This window comes from Delphinus delphis, chromosome 17 (genome assembly GCF_949987515.2).
Source record: "Delphinus delphis chromosome 17, mDelDel1.2, whole genome shotgun sequence".
Lineage (NCBI taxonomy): Eukaryota > Metazoa > Chordata > Mammalia > Artiodactyla > Delphinidae > Delphinus > Delphinus delphis.
This window is the reverse complement of record NC_082699.1, coordinates 24,166,145-24,183,397: the sequence shown is the minus strand read 5'-3', so window position 1 is coordinate 24,183,397 and position 17,253 is coordinate 24,166,145. Positions and strand designations below refer to the sequence as shown.

At 40.6% G+C, this 17,253-nt stretch overlaps 1 protein-coding gene across 3 annotated transcripts in view; it reads left to right on the top strand.

Moving 5' to 3' along the window:
- PAG1 (phosphoprotein membrane anchor with glycosphingolipid microdomains 1) overlaps positions 1-17,253 on the top strand; it is a 142,201-nt gene that overhangs the window by 63,931 nt on the left and 61,017 nt on the right. For 2 of the 3 annotated variants that reach the window (XM_059994814.1, XM_059994817.1), the window contains exons 2-3: positions 13,219-13,318; positions 15,672-15,767. In XM_059994814.1, the coding sequence (XP_059850797.1) occupies positions 13,247-13,318; positions 15,672-15,767 (168 nt within the window). In that variant the 5' untranslated portion in view covers positions 13,219-13,246. The remainder of the gene's footprint in view (positions 1-13,218; positions 13,319-15,671; positions 15,768-17,253) is intronic. The other variant, XM_059994816.2, reaches the window with a different exon arrangement.

The window sequence follows — 17,253 nt, the reverse complement described above, 5'->3', positions numbered from 1 at the left end:
TTATCCTTTTATCTTACTTCCCTCCTAGCTGTCATGTTTACTGAACTATGTGTATCTCTAGTGACATAGAAAGAAGAGAGAATTGAACACTTTATGACAAAAGGAAAGTTCTGAGGCTTAGTTATGCTGCTACAACTATGCAATAGGATGATCGAGTGAATGGGCCTGACGGGAAATGCCCCGCCCCGGGGTCCATCATGTCTTCTGTAGGATGCCGTATACATTCCAGGCTGTGGTTTTATGTTTGTTTGTTTGTTTTCTTTTTTATTACTGCAGTGGGTTTATTTTATTTTATCTGTGTGGCTGTTTGGCTACTAAAGAGTTGACTTGTTTTAACAGCGATTCTTGTGGACTAGATTGGATTAAATGAATCATGCCTTTTATTTTTAAAACAGCTTTATCAAATTATAATTCTCATATGATACAATTCACTCATTGAAAGTGTACAGTTTCAGTATATTCACAGAGTTTTGCAACCATCATCACAATCAGTTTTAGAACATTCTTACAAATCTAAAAGGAAATCCCTCACCCCTTAGCTGTCATCACCCCGTTCAATTTCCCCATCTCCTACACTGCCCCCAGCCCTAGGCAGCCACTGGTCTACTTTCTGCCTCTAATAAACCACTCTAATGAAGGAAGCAGTCAGTGGACATCAAGGTCCAGGTGATGGACTTATCTTTGATGATTGGAGCTGTTAGAGTTTACATTATCTGAAGGAAAAGTCTGACGTTCCTAAGTGTGACTGGTTAGAAGAGTGAATCTCATCAGAAATAAAAACAAGCTGAAAATAGCCACAAATTCAGTGTGTGGAAAAGTACTTTTCAGCCAATGTCACCTGTGCGCATCAACCATTTGTAGTCAGCCCTGACCTACTCTCCTCCAACTCTTTACATGAGACACGTTTAACAGAATAAAGTCAACATGTACACACTACTCTATATAAAATAGATAATCAAAAAAAAAAATAGATAATCAACAAGGACCTACTGTGCAGCACAGGGAACTCTACTCAATACTCTGTAATAACCTATGTGGGAAAAGAATCGGAAAAAAAGAATAGACAAATGTATATGTACAATTGAATCACTTTGCTGTACACCTCAAACTAACGCAACATTGTAAGTCAACTATACTCCAATATAAAATAACAATTTTTTGAAAACATTAAATTGCTTACAGTTTTTATATTTTCGTAGCATTGTTCACTGAGCAAAATCCCATTTCGACATGCTATATGCAGGGATTTTGCTAGAATACGTCAAATGGCTCTTCCGTCAAGGAGCTCACAGCATGGCAGAGGGGGATGGATGTGCATAAACAAGTAAGCGCAAAATAATGTCAAAATACTCTAGGGCCAGCACAGAGGGGACTCACGAGGACAGTAGTTGTGTCTGGGACACTGGTAGAGAAAGGGATGTCAGAGACAGCTCGTAACGGAGATGACCCTGGAAATTAGCTAAGACACATTAGTAATGCTTGGGGAGTGGAGAAGGGAATTTAGGTAGAGGGAGCAGGGTGTTCAAAAGCATGGCTTTAGGAAGCATCCTAGAACTTGTGGACATGAGCAGATAAGGAAGTAGGGTATTGGTAGGAAAGGTAGTGAGGGAGGATGCTGAGGGCGGCGAGCCACTGCATGAAAGGTACTATGTGAGATGCTTAAGAGGTTGGACTTTACCCACTGCATTAGTTTTCCGTGGCTGCCGTAACAAAGTACTGAAAAGCACGGGGTGACCTTGAACAACTGAGATTCATTGTCTCACAGTTCTGGAGGCTAGAATTCCAAATCCAAGTGTCTGCAGGGCCATGCCTCCTCTGAAACCTGTGGGGTCGGATTGTCCCTTGCCTCTTCCAGCTTCTGGTAGCCCCAGATGTTCCTTGGCTTGGGGCAACATGATTGCAACCTCTGCCTCCATCTTTGCATGGTATTCTCCCTGTGTTTCTTCCCATCACCTTCCCTCTGTGCATGTGTGTCTCTGGGTCCAGCTTCCCCCTTTTTATAAGGACATCAGTCATATTGGATTAAGGTCCACCCTCATGACCTCATCTTAAGTAGATCACCTCTGTAACGATCCTGTTTCCACGTGAGGTCACATTCTGAGATACTGGGGCCAGGGTTTCAACGTATATGTTTTTAGGGGACGAAATCCAACCCATAACACCCACCAAGCATCAGGGTGTTATTGAAAGAGTTGAAGGGGAGTCAAGTGATTATTTTTGCATTTCAGAAGGTTAGCTGGACAGCTGTGGAGGAGGAATACAAAGGAGACAAGAGTAGTCGGGCAAGAGGTCTTATGGCTTTTAGATAGCTGACCAAGTATGTGGGGTTCTGCTTTATCCTTCACTCACCAAAGTAAAAGAAAGAAAGAAGAAATTCACAAATCCACAGCAGCGCTGAAAAGCCAGGAAGAAATGCCATCAACAGACAAGGATATCCAAGAATCCCAGAAGGTGTTAAGAGAAATGCATCTAAGTGGTGGTGAAACCCAACAGAACTGAGACGTATACTCTCTTTTACAGTTACACAGACTGTGTATTAATACAACTTTGGTTTTAGGTCGATAAGGAGAGAGAGAATGAAACAAAAAGTGCACATGCTCTGTGACCCATCAATTCCATGTCTGGGAATCTGTCCCATCGATGTGCTCACTCTTGTAGTGAGATATATATGCAACAGTAATCTTTGTAACATTGCTTCTAACTGAGGAAAGCCAAAAACAACCTAAATATTCATTGGCATGGAAATGTCTAAATATAGTATATTTATAATACCATTGAATGCTCTATAATTAAGAGAAATGAGAGAACTCAATATTTACTTTCATGGAAAGTTCTCTAAAATACAGTAAATGAACACAAGGAAACAGTTGAACAATGCCTTGTGTAGAATACCATATACGTAACACAGAAAGAAAAAAATACCTTTAGATTTTTGTATCTTTCAAGACCTTTTTTAAGCGTTTTTTACTCACCTCGAGCAGTGCTAACCTATAAAGGAGGAAGTGGGATGGGGGCGGTAAGGGGAAAAGGAACGTTCATTTTGTATGATGTATTCTTCTGTGTTCTGTGAACCTTTTCAATAAGCATGTATTACAATGAGCTGGAGATTTACTATAACAAAACTATAAGGATGTAGAATCCATGGGACTTGGCCAGCAGTTGAATGTGATGAACAGCAGGCTTTAAGGGGGAAAGTAGGAGACAGAATGGAAGGGATAAAGTGGGGGCCATGAATTCAAAACACTCAGAAGTAAGAGGACAACATTTTGTGTGTGTGTGTGTGTGTGTGGTACGCGGGCCTCTCACTGTTGTGGCCTCTCCCGTTGCGGAGCACAGGCTCCGGACGCGCAGGCTCAGCGGCCACGGCTCACGGGCCCAGCCGCTCCGCGGCATGTGGGATCTTCCCGGACCGGGGCACGAACCCGTGTCCCCTGCATCGGCAGGCGGACTCTCAACCACTGCGCCACCAGGGAAGCCCCGAGGACAGCATTTTAAAGCGGGAGCTGTTCTTTAATAAAACAAGCACACAAGGAAGACAGAAGGTGTGTATCTTATTGTAAAAGAGATCGAGGGGTTTTAGTTTGAGAAACAGAAGGATTTATGCATCTTGAACTACAATTGGCAAAGCCCTTTGGCGTGAAAATGGAGAAACAGAGCATCATGAGAGGAGAGTCAGTGGCAGACATCAGTGTCGTCCCCAGAACTGCTTCTCCTGAAGAGTGTGTAAGGCCACCAGGAACGTATGCCTAGTGATCTACAGATTGCAAATACAATAACAGACACCATCAGGGATGGCTACGTATCTGCGGAATGGGAAAGAAAGCTCTTTCCCACTTCGTTAACTCATTTATTCCTCTCATTTTCCCTTCCTTTCTCTCCTCCCTCCCTTACTGCTTGTCCTCATTTACACACGCACAGGCACACACACACATGCACCCCCTGATACAAATCTGCCAGCCTGAGAACAAAAAGTCGAAAGAACAGGAAATAATAGAATACAGTGACATCCAGATCATATAAGTGCCTCCAACCGATAACAACGCAAAAGATTTTCTGCCAGAAACATCGTGTGAAAATTTCGTGGCCTACTTATCCTCAAAAACGTGAACCAGGTAATACCAACATAGCAGAAAGTTTGAAAAACAAGTGACAATCATATTTCCAACATCAGCTTTCATTGGCCTAGTGTTTAATGTTTATGAAAAAAGTAATGCTTTCATCGGCATTATTTCATTTGAGTCTCACGTGAACCCTTTGAAGGAGGTGGAGCTTCCATCTCTTTAGGGAACGGGACCCTGAGTTCCAGAAATGGACGTGGGAAGTAAAGTCAGGTCCCAGAGCCATCTCTGCTCACACCGCAGCTCTTTTATTTTCCACAGCACTCTGACGCCTGCTTGGTCTCAACAGAGTATCCTTGGTACCACACAGATTTGTCTCTCAGGCTAAACCGCTCAGATGTTAGCCTTCAAAAACTTGTTTCATCAGCTGTCCTAACTTTAAAGCATCACGGAAGTTAGCAAACTGTATGCATCCATGTTATTTATTTATCAAATGGAGTGGTCATTTGAGCAACAGCAAAAATCTGGGTAAATAAAGGGGCTAGGTTGTGCCCTTTCATGGGGTCATCAACAATAGCTTACAAAATAAAAATGCAGAATGATTATTATTTCATCATTCGTGATGCTAGTATATTTGGGATGAAAAAAGTATGGGATACTATCACTAGCTGTGAGTAATGAAGGAAGGACCATGGAAATGGTCTTCTAATCCTAGCCAGGCTCTGAGGTATTTCTTGGTACCAGGGCTGCAAATACTGGCTATAGTTGTTCAAAGCAAGAAATAGCTCTTATTATCGCACTAATTCATTGCATGCAAGCCCTGGCTTCTCCATATGGAGAGAGAACACAGAGAAATCGTTACTAAACACACTACCTGTGAGAAGTAGAAGGACAATAAGGAAATTCTTCACTGATATATGTTCCCTTTCTAGAGGTTTCCAGACACAACGTTACAAAACTGTAACCTTTCCCACAAAGACATCAAAAAGCTAAAATGTACCTGTGGGAGTGGGGATGTAAATTAGCACCTAAGATACATTGAGGGACACAACAGCTCCCCTGAGAGTTCCCTGGGTCTTCCAAGCACCATGCTCTTGGGCTGAGCCCTTTTCCAGCAACACAGAGACCTGGCGAATGGGAGAGCGAGTCTCTGCTGCTCACTCTGTGAGGTCGGAGGTTAGTTTTACTACAGCACACTTTTCTTATTTTCCCCTTCATTGTGGTTTTTTATACTTCTACTACTTCTTAACTACAAGATAGTTACCATGGCAACACCTGTTGATGGCAGACCAAAAACACGTACTTCTGCAGTGAGGAAGCTGCTACTATATTTCTCGTTTCTCTCTCTCACAGTTAGATGTGGAGGGTGTTTTTGTTTCTTCTTTTATCTAGGCTTGTGGATGAAACCACTTATCTCCATTTGGGCAGATTGATATGGAAACTGCTCTCAGCTGTTTGCATTTTGTATGTGAGGATACAGCCGTGTTACCTCCTGAAGCCTTTGTTGTCTGGTGATTTTTACCAACTGTAATATTAGAAAGCATGTCTTTGTCTAAGGGAGTTCAGAATCTTTAAAGCTTATTTGTCATTTCTGCTTTTCTTTTATTTCCTTCTTCTCTTTCCTCTTCCCACCTTACTTAACCAAGTAGATGGACTGACTTCTTTGACCAGACACCCAGACAAAGGGCCACAGTAACAAAGCCCAGATTTCACATCTCACTTAAAATGCCATTAGCCTGGATATCAAAACAGCTAAGAAGATGAAACCTGGGTTATATATAATGCCGATTAGTTCTATGTTCAGGTTAAAGAAAATAGATTCTAGATAGTAAATAAATTGAAGAGACTTCTTAAAAGATAACAGTATACTGAAGAGCAGTCATGTATGATCAGTTGCTAGTATCTTCGTACAGAAACTTAGCTATATCATCAATAATCCATATTTAAACAGGCATTTTGGTATGCCTGCTCTGGATGTGGCGTTGCAAGAGAATCTTTGGATGAGATTAAAAAAAAAACATAAAAGGCACCAACCCTGAAGCCAGATTATCTGATTAGGGAAGCACACACAGGTAGCATCCGTGAAACATGGTGAAGCCAGGGCCATAGATCTGGAAGTAATGACAAGTGGCCACGTTCTGTTCCGTCCTCTACCTTGACGAGCTGTGTGATCACAGCTGGGCATTGGCTTCCTTGTTGCTAAAATTAATGAGCTGAAATATTGCGGAGTTTCTTTTAACTCTAAAATTACATTAATCCAACTCTGAAATATGTGCAAGTGCTAAACAGTAGAGCAGGGCAGACTTTTAAGGATGAATTCAAGGAAAAACATGAATTAACTAAGAGGAGCAAAGAAAATAAATATATAAATAATTATATAAATATATAAATGACTCAATCTAAATAGATGTCCCAATAAAGCAAAAAAAAAATTTTGGTCAAATTCTTAGGGAATCCTCTCAAAACTTTCCTCAAGATTAAAGAAATGATTGAAAGTTTTCTCTTTAATTCTGCTTTATGATGTTTAGGTAATTAGTCCCTCAGTCTTATTGACAAGAATGTTTAAAAATACAAATTCCTGGGCTTCCCTGGTGGCGCAGTGGTTGAGAGTCCGCCTGCTGATGCTAGGGGACGTGGGTTCGTGCCCCGGTACGGGAGGATCCCACGTGCCGCGGAGCGGCTGGGCCCGTGGGCCATGGCCGCTGAGCCTGTGCGTCCAGAGCCTGTGCTCCGGGAGAGGCCATGGCAGTGAGAGGCCCGCGTACAGCAAAAAAAAACAAAAACAAAAACAAATTCCTCCTTTGAAGTTGTATTATGAATTATGTGAACCTGTTATTTCAATGTTTACTTGAATTCATATAATTAAGAACTAACTCCATTGTAACAGCTGGGTTGATATGTAAATTTTCTTGATATGAGATGTGTAAAGTGATGAGTGCTACCTTGCTCGCCCTCATCTCTATTCCTTTTTTTAAATGTTTTAAAATGTTTTATTGAAGTATAATTGATTTACAACATTGTGTAAACGCAACAAAGTGTAATCACAGCAAAGTGATTCAGTTTCATATATATATATATATATATATATATATATATATATATATATATATTCTTTTTCAGATTCTTTTCCCTTATAGGTTACTATAAAATACTGAATATAGTTCCCTGTGCTATACGGTAGGTCCTTGTTGATTATCTATTTTATATCACCTCTATTCCTTTAACTTAGGACTGCAATATTAGAAAACGACCATTATTTCATGTACTGGCTCTGTATTAATTTCCTAGGATTGCCATAATAAAGTACCACAGACTGGGTAGCTTAAACATCAGAAATTTAAGTGCCACAAGCTAGAAGTCCACGATCAAGGTGTCAGCAGGGCCATTTCCCCTTCTGAAGGTACTAGGGCAGGACCTGTTGCAAGACCTCTCTCCTAGCTGTTGGTACATCCTTGGCTTCTGGCAGCGTAACTCCTATCTTCCCAGGGCATTCTTCCTGTGTGCACCTCTCAAATTTCCCCTTTTTATAAGGACCCAATCATATTAGATCAGCGGCCCACCCTACTGCAGTAAGACTTCATCTCAACCAATCATATCTGTAATGACCCTGTTTCCAAAGAAGGTCACATTCTGAGGTACTGGGGATTAAGACTTCAACATATGAATTTGGGGAGGATATAATTCAACCTATAACAGACACGAAATGGTCACATACGGGCAACTTATACACACACCTATAGTACAGTATTTAAGTGTAGCCTCCCTGCAGAGATGAGCTTAGTAGACGAGAGTCCATCACGATACCTTCAGTTCTGTTGAATATACCATTGCGTACAGGTCATAATAGAGCTGACATTTGCGGAGCATTGACTATCTCGAAGCTCTTGCTAGCATCCATACATTAGTTTATGCATTATTTCCATTCCATTGACTCTCCTTGACTTTCTCTGGCTACTGAGCATTACATCTCACTAGGTGGCTCAGAATTTCTCTAAAGCTCAACTTAGGTCATCTAATAGTTATTTTCCATCAAATAAACGATTGAAATGTCATACATATGATAGCATCTCATAAAACTAACCCTAGCTCATAAGAGAATGGCCACATAGGTATCCTGTCAATGGTACAGTTCTGGTGTGGTGTCTGCAGGCAGTGTTGAAAGTCTAAGATTGAAGTGGTCAAGTGTGTGTGTGTGTGTGTGTGTGTATTCTCTCACTACTTACATATTAAATATGTATTCTCTCTCTGTATGCGCACACATGTATATGTAGAGAGAGAGAAAGAGATGGATATAGACATATAATCTCTTTATATACATATATGGAGAGGAAGGGGTCACCATAAAGTTACTTTGTCCCATATGGCTCACGGGCCCAGCCGCTCCGCAGCATGCGGGATCCTCCCGGACCGGGCACGAACCCGCGCCCCCTGCACCGGCAGGCGGACTCTCAACCGCTGTGCCACCAGGGAAGCCCCCGAAGCTAATCTTTTTAATGTTAGTGTTTATGCTACCTTGCTTTTTGTTCAGATATCCGAAAAGCACATAATTTTCCTTAAATACATTAAATTTGCATATTGTAAGCTATTCTATTTTTTCCATTAAGAAAGGATTTTTTTTCCTGTTGAGCACTTTGGTCATTTTGATTTTTTCTCTGTTAATATTGAAACTGCAAGGAATTCATGCCCAAGCCTTGTTCACTTGGGATGCAGGCTTACAGATAAGCCTTATAGTAGAAGGTGTCATTTTAAGCCTCTTTCCATGTAACATACTAACAAAAAGAAGGCTTTGCTAAGAAAATGTCATTTGTTAATAACTTAGTATATGTATTATAACTGTATCAGTGCTTACCTGGGTTCTGTATATTGTAGATAGTATAAGGGTACGTGTTTAAGGATTTTTATCATCCGTTCCCTAGAATATATTCTTCTTGGAAAGGGGATTATTTTCATTAAGCCACACCATTGAAGGGGATTTTTAGATTTCCCAGTGTCATAATCTTTTTGAGGCTTAAAAAAAGTCTTTTTTTTCTTTCATCTTATCTACATAGTGGCCTCTCTTTGGCACCTCTGTGAACTACCCTTTCCTGCCTTTTCCATTTTTTTTTTGTTCTCGATAAGGAAAACTCTTTTCTTAATGGACTGTTGCTTTGCATACATCAGGGATTTCAGCTGTTAGATTGTGTGAAAAATGAAGCAGGAGACATCAGATGGTGTGATGACTAGAACTGTTAACACAGTAAATACCAGGAAGGCTGGAAGTGTGAGCTAAAGCAGCTGGGGGGTGGGGGGCTGGGTGGAAAAGATGAGAGACACAGCTGGGAGAACCAGCAAGAAAAAATGGCCAGAAAACATGCGGGAGCTTAGCAAGAGAAGTGCAGCCCGAGGGAAAGAAGAATGCAAGAGAAGGAAGTGTCATAAGTTATGTTTTCCAATACTGCACAGTATACCTTAGCCCATATACATTGTCCTTAGCTACTCCTTTCATTGCTGTACCATTATGCATATTTAGTATGTAGTTTTCTTGGACGATTACTGTCGAAGGCTGAATATTGAAATTTTAATGGAAGTATATGTCTTTGCTTTGAGGTTGATCTCTGTTATACTGACAATTTATGAAACCCATCATAGAATTCAGAAGGATTAATAACAAATAGCATATACTTGTTTAGAGATATATTTGATTTTTTTTAACCAGAGGGTATCACATTGCTAACATTTAACATTTGGACAAATAGGGGGTGTGTATAGTGAGCTCGATTAATAACTGGTCTGGTAAGTATATCCAGAGGGAACTGATTAATAAATCGCTTTCTTCCTGGAAAAAGGTTTCTGGTATTTGAACCTAATCCTATTCTAGTCAACATGAGGACTCATTTGGGTAAAACACGATAAATGCGTGGCCGCAAACTGGGAGAGGTGGCTAGTGTAATAACAAGTGAAGGAAACAGAATTCGATAACAACTTGACATTTAATGCAATGACCCACATCTAAGACGCAGACATGGAACAGGGATGACAAGAGCACCTCAGCACCGCCACCAATTAAATTGCAAAAAGGCAATAAAGAGAGATGTGGCTTAGCAGCATCGTAGATGAAACAAATTTAGATTTTGTGTGAGTCAAGTAAAAGATTCATAGATGCCCACAGTATAATGTAGCTGGTGAGAAAAGCTTCGGTGATCGTAGGCTTTCTAAATAAAAGTGTAGCATCTGAACTGACTCAAGGACGAGCTCCTCTTCCCAGATGCAGTGTTACTTCATCTGGAGAACTGCCTTCGAGCTTAGTCATTTAGAAGAGAACACCAGCAAATGAAAGTGTCAGCCCCCAGCATGTCTCCTCCTACCTTCCCTGTTTCCTCCCCGACTTGGTCCTCTTGCATGCACTGTCTCGCCCTCCCCAGATCTGAATTCAGTTCTCACTAAAGCAGGAAATACTAAGATGTTTAATCCTTAAACCCGCAGTGCTGCAGGGCATACCACTCGTCATGTTCTCTCTGTGCCTCGCCCATAATCATCTTGCTCAATGCTTGTCTGAGTGTGTTTGTTGAATTTTGATCTCCCATGCTGAGAATGGTATTGCCCTGAGACTCACTCCTTGACCTTCCAAGTTTCAGCTCTTTGTCTTCCTGTGTATTACGTGTCTGGGACTCAGTGTCTACTTTGGGTACCACGGTCTATCTCGGTCTCGCCAGGAGGTCTTCTAGAGAAGTGTGCCTCTTACCCAGGAATCCTGCCCCGTGGCCAGATTCTGTAGCTGTGACTGGACCTCCAGGACAGTAGTGGACCACCTTCCTGACTTGCCCAGCTTTTTACTCCCTGCTGATAGCTCTGCCCTCCCTGAGAATTCCCCTACCAACCATCACCAAAACCCAGATAAGGACTATTTGCTAAATCAGATCAAGGTTGCCTTGTCCATTGGATGTTGTGTTTGGTCCCTAGATTGGGCTTTGGAGCTGGATTGGGCTCTCAGCATGCTCTGCTCTCATGAGCAGGCCTGGCCAGGACTCAGCTCCCTTCTCCATATAGCCTTTGTGCTCTTCTGAGTCATAGTAGGTGGTACTCAAAACTATACTCTTCGAAATGGAGAAGGGGACACTAAAAGGCAGCAGAAGAGGGACCTCTTTAAACACATATCTTCAGGTATTTCAAAGGTTGCCATATAGGGAAAGTACTGGACTTGTTCTGCCTAGCCCTGGATATCAGAACCAGGACGCCAACTAAGGTTGCAGCCACTAAGCCTTCCTTACTGCTAGCTCAAACCTAGCAGTGCTTCCAAGAGGTAGAGAGGGATTCCTTCTGGAAGCCTTTCCTTATGGGAGGGAATCTGGCATAGGCTGGAATAGCAGGTCTAAGTTTCGTTTATTGGTTTATTTCCACTACAGCGTGGATAAGGATAGCATTTACTTGGCTGGCATTTGCACGCATGATACATTGCCATGGTAATATGTCTACCATGAGCGACATGCAATCCTACTCCTTTCTCTGTCTTCAGGGACTGCAACTGAGAGTGGCTTTACTGTAGCAATATCCTCGAGTCTGCTCTGATTTTTTAAAAGTTACTCAATCAGCGAATAAATATTGAGTGATTATTATATCTTAGGCACTGTGATTCATTCATCGCTCAGTACTTTTAACTGCTACATTTAGCCAAGTATTTTTGACATTGCACTCATGAACTGGATGTTACAGACACTGTAGAAAGGGTTCAAGTATCAAGTGATGTTGATTTATAGCTCACCTTTAAATTTCTTTTAAATTTAAGAATTACTCATTGAGCTCCTTGAGTCTAGTCTCCTACTGAGTAGATGTCTAGCCTCTCAAACATGAATTTGGATTCATGTTTCTTAAGTCTGTGCTACCAGATCCCAGTATTTATCTACACGGATAGCAGGGAGGTTTGCTGTCAATGTCATCACTACTTCCTTAGGAGGGACTGTAGGGCATAGTTTTGAAGAAATGCTCCTCCCCCTAAACTTCCCCTCAGCAATGGCAGCTGGGGCTTGGGCCCATGCCATCTGTCAGGTGCATAGTCTCAGTGGCCCAGAAATAGAATTCTATTTCAGATCCTCTGAGAGGCTTTAGCCAGAACAAGGCTTCAGGTTAGTAGGCAAGAAGCATCATGAATTACTGGAGTTTGTTTGTTGGAGCCTCTTATGAATGACATCATCCATGCTAAGAAGCTGGTAAGAGTCCTCATGAGAACTGTCAGTGAAATCGGTATAGAAGAAGCAGTGCTAAGATTGGCCTTCTACTGACTTAGTGTATGCAGGGTAGGGGGCCAGTCGTATTTGATTAGATACCTGGTTTCAGAAGTCCAAACTTCCATTCAGTGGGAAAAGAAATCAGCATTGAAAGCATACGATTGCTATTTGATTGGATCAGTCATTGTTTGCAGTAATTAACTGCTGTCCACACTCAGAGATAGTCATGAGGATGAGAGAGGACCTGAAGGAATATTGGTCCATGCAGAATTACACTCAGGTTGTCTCAGTCAGACTATGATAGTTTTCAGTGGAGCCAGGAGACTCTTCCTCAGTACAGCAACTCCAGTGATTCCAGCTACAATTATACTTGGGGTTGCCATACTTATTTCAGATTGATCTAGAAAACGACTGACATTGTAATGTGTAATGTCCACATTCCTTAGAATATTGTTTTGGTAACACCTTTATCGGGATATAATTCACATCCTACTTAAAGTGTGCAATTTAATGGTTTTTAGTATATTCACAGAGCTGTGCAGCTATCACCACAATCAATTTTAGAACATTCGAGTTACCTCAAAGAGGAACCACACAGCTCTTAGCTATCATCCGCATGACGATCCTTCCCCAGCCCTAAGCAACCTAAATATTTGCCCATTTTGGACATTTCATGTAAATGGAATCAGATAATATGTGGGGGTTTTTTGTGACTGACATTCCACATAGCATGTTTTCAAAGTTCGGCTGTGTTTTAGCATGTGTCGGTACTTCATTTCATTTTATGGTCAAACAATATTCTTTCATATGGATATACTATATTGTGTTTATTCATTCACCAGTTTATGGACATTGCTACTGTTTCCATTCTGGAGCTATTATGCATAATGCTGCTATGAACACCCACATACAAGTTTTGTGTGGACTTAACGTTTTCATTTCTCTTGGTATATACCTAGGAGTGGAATTACTGGGTAAAATCACTCGATGTTTCACTTTTTGAGGAACAACCAGGCTGTTTTCAAAGTGGCTGTACCATTTTACATCCCCATCAGCCAGGTATGAGTGTTCTGATTTCTCCACATCCTCGCCAACACTTGCTACTATCTTAGATCTGTCAATTATAGTCATCCTAGTGGGTATGAAGTGATATCTCATTGTGGTTTTGATTTGCATTTCCTTGATGAGGCATCTTTTCATGTGCTTATTGGGCAAAATGTCTATTCAAATCTTTTGCCTGTTTTTGGTTGCGTTGTCTTTCCATTATTGAGTTATAAGAGTTCTTTGCATATTCTAGATAAAAGTCCTGTATCAGATATGATTTACACCTATATTTTTTCATTCCTTGGGTTGTCTTTTCACCTTCTTGATAGTATCCTTTAAAACATAAAAATGTTTTTAATTGTGATGAAACTTAAATTACCTATTTTTCTTTTGTTACTTGTGCTTTTGAAAGTATTACATCTAAAACACCAGTGCCAAATCTGAACTTATGAAGATTTACCCCTATGTCTTCTTCTAAAAGTTTTGTAGTTTTAGTTCTTAAATTTAGGCATTTGATTCATTTTTGAGTTAACTTTTTTATACAGTCTGAGCTGAGGATCCAACTCCATTCTTTGACTATCAGTTGCCCCATAATCTTTTGCTGAAAAGACTATTCTTTCCCCATTGAATAGTCTTGGCACCTTTGTCAAAAAATCAATTGGCCATAGATATATGGGTTTATTTTTGGGTGCTGAGCTCTGTTCCACTGATCTAGATGTCTACCCTATGCCGGTACCACACTGTCTTGACTACCTTGTTTCCTTGGAATAAAAACATAACTCGTGAAATTCATGTTCTGAAAATGCAAAATTATGCACCACTTTTATGTTATTAAATTAGCTGTCAAATAATATGTTCAGTTTTAAAATCAGATTCTTTACTCCTGTCTAGTAATACAGATAGTATGTGCAAACATTATTTCCCATACATATTAATAAGATTTGGCATTTTAAGAAAAATGTTTATTATTTTCATTTTATTTTTTTACTGTAGCAATTTGCTTTAGATAATAAATCTTTCTCACATCTCTAACGAATTCAAGAGAGTTCTCTGGGATTGACAGTGATAACGTGGGGAAGTGGAGAGGTTTGGAATCCACATCTAAATATATCTGTACGGCAGGAGTTCAGGAGGAGGTTTGATTTGAAATCTAATGAAAGACAGAAAGATGGCTTGAGAAGGGCTCTTGTCTGTCAAGCCCTTCACCCAGAGAAGCCCTGCTCTCTTAGTTTGCATGACTGACAAAGACTTGGAGTCGAGTTGGAGAAAGACTGCCCGTGACTATGTGTCTTGTTCTAATCTTTTTAGACTTACTTTTTAAAAAGAAAATAATAATGTCGCTGAATGCAGTGGCAAACAAAAGGCAGCCATGTCTCACTTGGTAACTATCAGGGAAACAATTGATGTACCTAAAGATAATGTAAATAATCTGCTGATTCTGCTATGGAAGAAAGCAACACTCAGTCTAAGAGATCATATGTGGTCCTAATAAAAGAACATCACTAGATGCAAATCTAGAAGGCTGGTGTTCTATTCAGTTTTTTATATTGTAAATCAGGAATTAATATCTCAGTCTGTAAAATACTGCGTGGTTCTGAATCTTAGACAACATCCAGGATATTCTGCTTGTAGATTCATTTATTTATTCATTTCATCCTTCTGCCCTTCTCCCTTCGTCACTGTACTTTTCATGGTATCTTATGTACAAGAGAGGTTCAGTACAGGAGATGTAGATTAGAGGAAGGGAAGAGAATTGGAGAGGAGAGGGGGATGGAGAAAAGGCAGGGCACCAGACACAGAGCAGAAACACAGATGGGAGATCAACTGAAGTCATTCCTGTGGTCTCCTCTATTCCCGCACACCTTCCCCATTTCCACAGTGGAACGGATGAAGGAACCACTCAGGATTAGATCGGTGTGCCATTCGGGCCACACTGTTCACGCTGCATCAACGACACTGTTGTTCGTAAGACATTTTCACAATTAAATCACAGCTTACCTTACCTCGAAGCATACTCTTTTCAGATAAATCACTTGTTTTATTCTCAAATTCAGACAACAGTTATTTGAATTTCAGTATCACTACAATAACACATAGATTTCTTTGTCCTAAAACTAGGAAAAATAGGGAAAGAGCAAGTAAATTGATGTGTATTTGATTAGACATTGACTTGGCTGCTATTTCGGAGAAATTTTTTTATTCATCCACTACTATGTGTAGTTTTTCCTCTACTTTGTAGTTTGCTTTGTTCAGTGTTTGGCATAAATGTGTCAGCATTTTTACAGTGAACTGGACCAGTATCTGTCACAGTCTCTATCCATCTGTCTTTTTTTTTTTTCCCCCTAACTTTTTTTCTCTTTGGTTATAGGCCAAGAAGGAAGGGAGAACATTCACCACCACAACGTCTCAAAGGGAATACATTGCCAGCATTTTGAATACTTATTTGGACAAACCTTTCTTCAAGGTAAATATTACCATTGTACCAGTGATCATTAGAATTTGCAGATTGCAGCGGTAGTGCACAAAGGCTTAATTGTTTAGTCTGGTACAAACCTAGAGTGATAGGAGAGAAAGAAGGAGAGGGAGCCGGAGGGAAGAAAATAGCGCTGTTGGGATATCCTGCAGTCTCTTCTAAATGTGTTACCAGGAGAATGCCGTCAGAATCTGGGAGCCCACTGAGCTGGGCTCAAAATGTGTGGGAAAAAGGGGAGAAAGGGGAATCTGTATTTTTTTCTTCGTGTCAGTGTCTCTCAGATATTCACGAAAACAAAAGGCAGTGTGGTCTGATTGTAAAAATAGCATTGCTTCTTTTATGAGGAAAGAGTTGGGTAATTCCTTTTAGGGGTTAAAATAAGATATATGTTGTATTCACATCACAAGGGGGAGAAAACCTGAATCACAGTATTTTACACCAACTGAGACTTACGAATATGGGAGAGTTTAAAAGAAATCTGTGTTCTTCTTTTATGAAAATACCTACTAAGTAAATCTTTCATTGGCTGGTGGTAAATGCTTCATGAATGATGTCCTTTTTTGGAACATTATATTCACGATGCCTCTTTTCGGGGGAGGGGAAGGGGTGTGTGTGTGTGTGTGTGTGTGTGTGTGTGTGTGTGTGTGTGTGTGTATGAGACAGAGAGACAGAGACAGAGAGAGAATAAATATGAGACAGAGACACCAAAGAGAAATCTGTCAGCATCATACTGTATGTTTCAGAGAAGTAACTCCAGGCATTTTCTTTATGAATCATGAGCTTGGCGAGAATAAAGATCTTCACAGAAGCAGCTGAATTCCTAGTCAGCTCCATCACTCATGAATTAGCTGTCAATATTTTAACACAAATTGCTGTGTCATTTTTATGAAGTTCCCCTGTTGCTGCTCAGTCTGTAGCTAAAAGCTGTTTTCACCAGGCCCTGAAATTATAGTGGATGAACTGCTTCCTTCCTTCGAGAAAGATATTTGTGTGCACTCACACACAGAAATGCAAAAATCTACCCTCCAATTTCAAAGAAAATAAACTTGTCAACTTTCTCTGTTTAGCAGTTGATATAGAGTTGACAGTACTTGGTCCTGAGCTGGCCAGAATGTAGTTCCAGATTGGCAGGGGGAGAAGAATGTTCTCCTCCCCAGTCTTCATCCTGCCTGTTCTCTTCTGAAGGGGTTGGTTCGGGAAAGTGGAGGCGGTACATTAGAGGAGAATTTTGTGATACTATTCATTCTCTGTTCTGACAGAGAAGACATTGTTTATTCACTGGAATAGGCTTGGCAGGAATCTGTGCTGTGCATACAGAATGGAAACATCGCAGAGCAGTGGGGAATCTCAAAATCCTAAGCAGTGGATCAGCTTAGAGCTTTTTTAAAAAATATATTCTAATAGCCTCCATGACTGTAGCTGCAAGTCATAATTTGGGGAGATCGTTTTCCTTGAAGTAATTGTTTGCCTCACTATT